Here is a 9,366-nt window from a genome sequence, read left to right on the forward strand (position 1 = left end):
AGCATAGCAATGATTATTTTTAAATATTTTTGATAGCAATATATTTGGGGGGGGAGATGTGTCCCCCCCCCCCAATATATATTATAATTACGGCCTTGGTGCAGAATATTTGGGAAAAGACCTGTGTAGCATGGGACAGGAGATACGACGAAGAAGAAGATAAGATGAAATGACTCATTGAGACTTTCTCCGTTTTTGTTTTTCAGTTTTCATTTTTTCCGTGTACAGGAAAATTGGGTTTTCAGGTTCATACGGCATACAGCCGTTTCAATACGGGGATTTTTTTTTGTCTGTTTGTATTTCTCCCTTGTGATGGGACTCTGTAGGATGAACGTTGAGATTTATAAGGACACGGGGTGAACAATACGGTCTGAATTCGTCTGTACTCAGGTAGGCACTGATAAGGGGTTGACACGAATGAACTCCTGCATATAACTGGTATAAAATTAATTTGTTATACAAAAAAACGTAGTCTGACTTTATATTTGGGGTGTGGTGGTGGCAACATGTTAACTCCTTCTGGTATACCGAAGGTCGTGGGTTTAATTCTGATCCCTACGCCTGTATATATGGAGTTTGCATGTTCTCCCCGTGGTCGCGTGGATTTCTCTCCGGGTCCTCCGGGCTTTACCCTCCACATTGAGAATCACGAAGCATTAAGGGAAATTGGATGCTGTAAATGTCCACGTGATAAGCCACTTCGTTCAGCTATCATTTGTGATGGCCAGGTCGCTTCTGAAAAAGAGCTATGTAGCTCAGTGGGCCTTACCTGGAAAATATAAACATACTTTAGTTTCATTTATATTATGAAATATTGGCACTGACTATTTTTCTTTCTAATTGAATAAAACTGTGCCATTGTTTCCACAATCCATAATTTACGTGAGAATAAATCAACCAGGCTATGCGTTAATTGTGTGTTGACCGACTCTCTGTGTTGCATTGCATTACATTTCTGAGTTTACTAGGATTGTTTTTCTCATTCATTCGTACCTGATGATGATTGCTTGTGTTGCAATCGAAACGTCGTATTTTATTATTTCGTTTATTTTCTTTCTACGTGACTTTACCGAAAGAACCAAAAAGTAATTACGTGAGAATGTTGGATAACTGAAGAGGAGGATGCAATTCACTCAGTCGATAGTAATTTAGCACGTTTACTTTGGGACATATGCGAGGGAGAAATTACCATGAAAATCTACTGAACAAAAATACGAAATGAGACGGAATGCCTCTGTCAAATATTCGTCGATCCACATGAGCACTGACATCATATTCAGCCATCTCATCAGCCATACGACCTTATGGACATGCGTACTTCCCGCAGCATGGGTTGAGTACGAGAAATCTCTGTCCTGTTTCGACATTCCGCGTCTCATCAGCAGAGGCAGGCTCGCTTGAACCAATAATGCTCGTCAGCTGCCGGCAGCTTAATGCCAATGATCATTTCTCCACAACGATGCTCAGTGCTTATTTTGTATTTCGTGTTGTATTGCTTTGTATATACTGTCATTCACGGGATTTTTATTTAGGCTGCAGGAGGAGGAATCCGATGAGCTATGACGATCTTTTTCCACAGATGTCCGGTCGAGGCACGAGTGTCAGCGAGTGACATCAACAAACACAATGCAACAAACATAATACAACAGACACACTACAAGCACAATACAACAGACACAACACAACAGACAAAATGCAAACAAGCATGTGAGAGCAACATAGAGAAGGGGGTAAGCAAGTCCATAGACTTAAATAAATAAATCTAAATAAATTATAGAAGTACAATTTGGACATGTACATCAATTCCTGCGGATTGGTTTACACCGAATGCAAGTTTGGGGCAAGGCAGCAAAACAACAACAACAACAGTCCCAGACCACAACAAGATAACAATATTCTCAGAGCAGACCAAGACAACAACAACAACAGCCCCAGACCACACCAAAACAACAACACACAGTCCCTCGATTACACTGCACATTCAAAGTGAACTGCGGATACATAGGTAAGGTTCAAAGTGTGGCTCAAGCATGTGTACTCCCAAAATGTTATGAAGATGCTTGGGTATGTAACCAACATGTTGACTTCTTGTTTTACGTGGAGAGACACATTTGGGAAAGAGGCGTTATGTCTGCTTATTTATTTTCAGAATCAGAATCTTTATTTAGACTGCAGGAGGAAGCAGATGAGCTATAAAGCTCTTTTCACAGATGTTCAGTAGGGTCGGATCAGAACGTTAGAACCTCAAACAATCAAAACACACAATAGGAGTGCAAAATATAGGAAAGGTAAACACATTGCTTATAAAATAAAGGTTAAAAAAACTTTATTTTACTTACCATGTAAAGCCCAATGAGCTATTAGTTTCTATTTCAGAAACGAAGTGGCTTATCACGTGGAAATTCACAGCTTTTGGAAAAAAATTGTTGAGCACAATGTTTATATGTGGGTAAGTAATGTTTACCCTGTCACCCAGACACCTTGCTCTAAAGTTACCTCTACCCTAAGTCTTCTCCAGTAATACACAACCTCATGTAAAAATTAGTAAGTCGTAAACGACTTTAGTATAACGATGCGACCGCTCTTAGTGACTTCCGCTTTTGGCAGCCCGACAAATTGATCAATGGGTTTCCCAAAACTTTCAGACGTAAAACCAGAGCGAAATAAACTATTTGCAACATTTAAAATGCGTTTTCCCCTGAAAGCTACAGTCGGCTTCTGTACTCCTAGTTAACTGCACCAAGGACAAACTCATATTTGAAAGTGTTGGATTTTTATTTTTTTATAACTTGCGCCCCCCACCAATCTAACACCTGAATCCACGTGTGTTTCTGTTACAGAATTGACAAAAACTAAAAACACGCAAAAGCCATGGCAAGTCTACCAGTGAATGGCTCTTTTGAAAACGAAACAGCTCTCCTCCAAGAGATTTGGAGCACCACTAACCACGTGGTGTACGCTATCTTGCTGATCACGTGGTTGCCGTCCTTTGTGATGTTTGTGCTCATGGTGTGTCTCTTCGACCGGGTGACGACGTTCACCGAGAGCACCAAGTATATCCTCTTCATGAACCTGATGACCAGCGACATGCTCTACGTGCTCCTTTCGGACCTGATAATGATGATAAGATTTGAGCGCATCTCGTTGATTCGCATCCTCTGCTGTTTTTTAATCAACCTAAGTATGGCGCTTCAAATCAACAGCACCCTTACCATCACGGCCATGGCTCTGGAGCGCTACTTGGCCATTTGTCAGCCACTTCGATACCACCAACTGGCCCACCGGCAGTCCGGCCTGCAGGTATGTGGTTGGAGGTGATGATGATGATGATGTTAACCATGATAGCACGCAGTATCTCTGACATACCTGGCTAATGTGGGTGCATGGTATCCCCGGTTTTTTTTGTTTTCTTAAGAAACACACATTGCCGTGTACCACTACATGCAGCCCTCGTCTTACAAACATCCGCGCTTATGAACCAGCTTGCATTAAAAAGATGTTTAACTTCGACTTAAAGTGGAATTATTTTGTTCAGCGGAGCGATCTTCTGCGAGATGTAGTGAGTCAAGTTCAAGTTCATTTATTAGGTATAGCCCTGTGAGCCATTCGGCTCTTGAATCGGGTGCAACCGCAACAAACAAAAAACAAAAACATGAACAAGAAAACATCTTAAAGTGAATATGTGACTAAGTGCAAACAGAAAATCCAAGAAAAGACAGCAAAATATTGCAGAAAAAACACCGTACACCAACGCTGTGTGCAAAAATCCCAGTGGGATGCAAGTCAAACAACAACAACAACAACCACTAGGCAACTTAGGTTAAGGCCATCAGTCTTACTCTTTACTACAACAAACAAATATGGCCAACCCAAAAAACTTGTCGAAATCACCAAAATAAAGCCATGAAAGTAATGAAACAGTGATCATAGGAACTGTGACGGAAATGTCACAATAAACGACATAAACAACATGTACTACCAAAACCCTGCAGCCATAGCTGGCTGCATGAGTCACTCCACAACAGCAGGAGCATCAGTCGGAGTATCATAATTTTTCAATGCACCTTTAAGATCAGCACACTAAATCAAAACACAGGCCATACTTTGCAGCGATCATCCGGTGCGAAATATTTTATTTTAGGCCACTGAATAGCACTGGCAGCTAGGGTGTACAACTCCTCTAGAGCAGTTTTGAGTGAAGATCTCATAGGTAGTGACTCAAGTTGCAATTTATTGGCAATAGCATTCCAGACCTTTGGGGCATCAATAGCAAAGGCCCTTCCTCCAATATATGTACGGCAATAGGGAATGTGAAGCTGGCAAATGAGCGAAGACCTTAGGTCAAATTTGTTCTTTTAAACAGAGAGGAGATCCAGCAGGTAATCTGCGGATTTTTTTGTAAGTACATCATGAATAAATAAGATCTGGTGCACAAGCCGTCGAACATTAAGAGATGTTAAGTTTGACCCAATGTAGATATCACAGTGGTGAGTCCTATATGTGCAGTTCAATGCAAATCTTAAGGCTGAGTGATACATTGAGTCAAGCTTCTTCAGTACAGTACTTGGGGCTGATTTATACACGATGTCACAGTAATCAAGTAGAGGGAGTATGGTAGCTTTTATCAATTATAAAACGGAACTTGGGGGGGAAGCAGTGCTTGTGTCGATACAGAAAACCAATGTAAATTTTTGTCTTTTTCCCAATATAATCAATGTAATCTTCAAAATTCACTTTTGAATCCAGAGTCGGCCTCGCGTTGGGAGTGTTTGTGTGTTGTGTTAAAGTAACATAATAAATTGTAACTTACATGACTACATTAACCCCCCTCTGGTGTTTGCACGTAACAGACTCACAGTGATGACTTTACCTTTACTCAATTAAGACCGAAAACGAGAAGACTTCTTCACAATTAGGGCTGTGGCCTGATTCGTGATGGTTGTAATGATCAGCGAAATGTCGTACTCAAATTCTAAACGTTGTGGGTTTGTTGTCCAACACAAAACCGGTGTCCTGAACTAGTAACTAATTGGTACGTTTTGTTGACGTGACAAACCTTACTAAGTGGCTGTGTCGTGATCTAACGAAAAACCTTCATTATGAATTGTGGGTTTGCTCTCCAACACACTGGTGTGCTGAAGTAGTAACTCATCACACATTTTGTTTACATGACAAACCTTACTAATTGGTTTTGTTGCGAGTGACATCTGAATTACTATTTGGATCAGAGAGTTGGACACGAACTAAGCACCTCCGATAAGCATGGTTGGCTAAGTTCAAAATACATACAAGAAGCTCGAAAATAAGTTATTGAATATTGATTACACTTTGGTTATTTCGGTAAAGTCACGTACAGTGAGGGAAAAAAGTATTTGATCCCCTGCTGATTTTGTACGTTTGCCCACTGACAAAGAAATGATCAGTCTATAATTTTAATGGTAGGTTTATTTGAACAGTGAGAGACAGAATAACAACAACAAAATCCAGAAAAACGTATGTCAAAAATGTTATAAATTGATTTGCATTTTAATAAAGGAAATAAGTATTTGACCCCTCGGCAAAACATGACTTAGTACTTGGTGGCAAAACCCTTGTTGGCAATCACAGAGGTCAGATGTTTCTTGTAGTTGGCCACCAGGTTTGCACACATCTCAGGAGGGATTTTGTCCCACTCCTCGTTGCAGATCTTCTCCAAGTCATTAAGGTTTCGAGGCTGACGTTTGGCAACTCGAACCTTCAGCTCCCTCCACAGATTTTCTATGGAATTAAGGTCTGGAGACTGGCTAGGCCACTCCAGGGCCTTAATGTGCTTCTTCTTGAGCCACTCCTTTGTTGCATTGGCCCTTTGTTTCGGGTCATTGTCATGCTGTAATACCCATCCACGACCATTTTCAACGCCCTGGCTGAGTAAAGGAGGTTCTCACCCAAGATTTGACGGTACATGGCCCCGTCCATTATCCCCTTTATGCGGTGAAGTTTCCTGTCCCCTTAGCAGAAAAACACCCCCAAAGCATAATGTTTCCACCTCCATGTTTGTCGGTGGGGATGGTGTTCTTGGGGTTGTAATGCGAGCGTAAACGGGCTCGCTGGATGTGACGTAACAGGTGGGAGGAGTTAGGGTCAAGTGGGGAGAGAGAGAGCTTTTAAGGACAGGAACCGGAATGGCTCAGGGAGAGTGTGAGAGTAGAGAGAGAAGGGGGCCACGCGGGGCAGGAGAAGGAAAGTGGCGTGATCGCCACAGGGTTGGGACTCGACACTGTCGGCCATCGGTGTCCGGGCACAGAGGCGACAGAGAGCCAGCAGCGGGGCTGCATAGTGAGCAGCAGTGGGGCTGCCGATCGGGAAGCAGAGAGGCTGCGTAACGAGCCAGCAGCGGAGCTGCATAGTGGGGCAGCAACGGGGCTGCAGGAGCGACGGCAGCAGTGGGGCTGCCGAGCGGGAGATGGAGGAGACACTGAGCGAGACGCCGTGTGGGCAAGTTGTACGAACCAATAAAGGACAACGGAGACAGACCCAGTGCAAGAGTCCTTTTATTACAGGGTCATAGGCAGCATTCCACCTCCTCCAAACACGGCGAGTCGAGTTGATGCCAAAGAGCTCCATTTTGGTCTCATCTGACCACAACACTTTCACCCAGTTGTCCTCTGAATCATTCAGATGTTCATTGGCAAACTTCAGACGGGCATGTATATGTGCTTTCTTGAGCAGGGGGACCTTGCGGTCGCTGCAGGATTTCAGTCCTTCACGGCGTAGTGTGTTACCAACTGTTTTCTTGGTGACTATGGTCCCAGCTGCCTTGAGATCATTGACAAGATCCTCCCGTGTAGTTCTGGGCTGATTCCTCACCGTTCTCATGATCATTGCAACTCCACGAGGTGAGATCTTGCATGGAGCCCCAGGCCGAGGGAGATTGACAATTGTTTTGTGTTTACTCCATTTGCGAATAATCGCACCAACTGTTGTCACCTTCTCACCAAGCTGCTTTGCGATGGTCTTGTAGCCTATTCCAGCCTTGTGTAGATCTACAATCTTGTCCCTGACATCCTTGGAGAGCTCTTTGGTCTTGGCCATGGTGGAGAGTTTGGAATCTGATTGATTGATTGCTTCTGTGAACAGGTATCTTTTATATAGGTAACAAGCTGAGATTCGGAGCACTCCCTTTAATAGTGTGCTCCTAATCTCAGCTCGTTACCTGTATAAAAGACACCTGGGAGCCAGACATCTTTCTGATTGAGAGGGGGTCAAATACTTATTTCCCTAATTAAAATGTAAATCAATTTATAACATTTTTGACATGCGTTTTTCTGGATTTTTGTTGTTGTTATTCTGTCTCTCGCTGTTCAAATAAACCTACCATTTAAATTATAGAATAATCATTTCTTTGTCAGTGGGCAAACGTACAAAATCAGCAGGGGATCAAATACTTTTTTCCCTCACTGTAGGTTATACGTAGGTATAACCTACGTAGGTTTTAATTACGTGACTATACCTACGTGACTAATTTACGTAGGTATAACATACGTAGGTAGGTATAACCTACGTGACTTTACCTAAAAGACCAAAGAGTATAGATTCCTGCAGTCACGAAAGCTTCTTCGTTGAGCTATAATCTGTAGCCAGGTCACTTCTGAAAAAAATCTGCATAGCTCAGTCGGCCTTGCCTGGCAAAATAAAAATAGTTACATGTTTAGTTTATTGTGTTTCTACTGTGCAGCGATTGTGGGACGTGATGAAGGATATGGAGCGTTGGCAATGTGTGGTGACATAAACGGATTTGGCTATGCTGATGATGAGGTGTCGACCTTAATATATCTGCAATTTATCAATGGATGCAATTTATCAATGAAAGCAACGTTAAATCTCAGAAATACTTTTATTCAGAAGTTTTCTTAGTCAATACCATGTACAATTCTACGTTTAATTGGTTTACACTGCTATGCATTATTTCCAGAGCAACACATTTTTATTTGGATTCCGGTTAAGCTTTCAGTAAAAAAAAGATTCGAGTTTTATTATTTTTAAAATCAACTCTCTGATTCCAACTCATGTGAATATTTGTGTTTTACAGGTAGTAACTGGCGTCTGCCTCCTGTCTCTGTCAGTGCCAACCATCCGTCTCTTATTTTGCGTAGCCAGCGGCCCGCTCTTCATGAGCGAGCACCAACTTGTATGTGAAATGAACCAGTTGGATGCAGACATGCCTTATGGAAAGGTAGCAACCATGATCCGTGACACGTTTTTGTACACGGAATTTGTATTTGCCGTGCTGTCTGTAGCAACATCCTATGTCATGACGGCTCGGGCCGCTAAGAGGGCCTCAGAGGGACGCAGCGGCTTCTCTAAGGCCAGAAAGACCATAGTGCTGCACGCAATTCAGCTGGGTCTGTGCTTACTGCCGGTGGCTATACCCATGTTCTACAAGTCGGTGGAGTTGTTGCGCCTAAACGCTTGGGCCACGCACGTGATCAGGATTGCGGTCTTCCTGGCACTGCACGTGTTTCCCCGCTTCATGAGCCCCTTTTTGTACGGCAGCAGGGACGAGGAGATTGTGAAACAAGTTCGAAAGTTGTTATCGTCGCGCGTTCATTCAAAGCGAGTGATGCCATAGGTGGTCATGCTTCCTCAAGAAAAAAGATCAGCATTCATGAGGCTATTTTGTATATTTAATTTCTTTGCCACCGTACGTAGCCAACCGTTCGAATCGGAGGAACAATTAGCACACACCTCCGAACTTCTTAAATGCCTTAGAATTTCAATGCTCCACGGAGCTTGGGGACATTACTACCCCACAGTTCAAGTTTCATTATCTCTTTCCTGTGGTTTCCTGTACTTCTCAATCTAACGAAAACTGTGCATGTGACAAAATGTGTGGATTTATTCGTTTTACCATAAGTCATCGCATTGCTCTGTGGCACTCGAGCTAGACAACTCCCAGTGGCAGCCATCTCTACGCAGCACAAGATGTATATCTTTGTTTAACTGTAGTGATATGTTGAGCAATGTAAGAATACCTGACTATAGTTTAAATATGTTACAATGGGTTTGTTTTATATACAAAAGCTTTTTTGTTTTGTTCTTATTATGTATTATTTATTTTATTTCATGGCACAACAATAAACATACCACCCAGCATTATAAGTTCGGGACGTGGCCTTTTTTACATAACTAATTGTTGGAATTTTACAGTTGGGCCATTACAACGAATTTATTTTGGTATCAAATCACCCCCACCCACCACAATTTAAACAGCAGTAGCATTGAGCAATTTTATAAGAACCAACCGCATTGCCATCGAGTCCACATCAAACTTTAAGACCTGCTGGTGTACAACTATGTATGTGTAGTGAGTCCAACTGAGTCGCAGAC

The 9,366-nt window shown here is 42.5% G+C and overlaps 1 protein-coding gene across 1 annotated transcript; it reads left to right on the forward strand.

The window, feature by feature from the left end:
* Positions 1-2,843: 2,843 nt before the first annotated feature.
* On the forward strand, positions 2,844-9,035 carry LOC144737970 (odorant receptor 131-2-like). The gene is made up of 2 exons (XM_078620885.1): positions 2,844-3,300; positions 8,069-9,035. Exons 1-2 carry the CDS (start codon positions 2,872-2,874, stop codon positions 8,606-8,608), a joined length of 969 nt encoding a protein of 322 aa, XP_078477011.1. The 5' UTR covers positions 2,844-2,871; the 3' UTR covers positions 8,609-9,035.
* Positions 9,036-9,366: the final 331 nt, after the last annotated feature.

This window comes from Lampetra planeri, chromosome 76, assembly GCF_965212315.1.
Source record: "Lampetra planeri chromosome 76, kcLamPlan1.2.h2, whole genome shotgun sequence".
Lineage (NCBI taxonomy): Eukaryota > Metazoa > Chordata > Hyperoartia > Petromyzontiformes > Petromyzontidae > Lampetra > Lampetra planeri.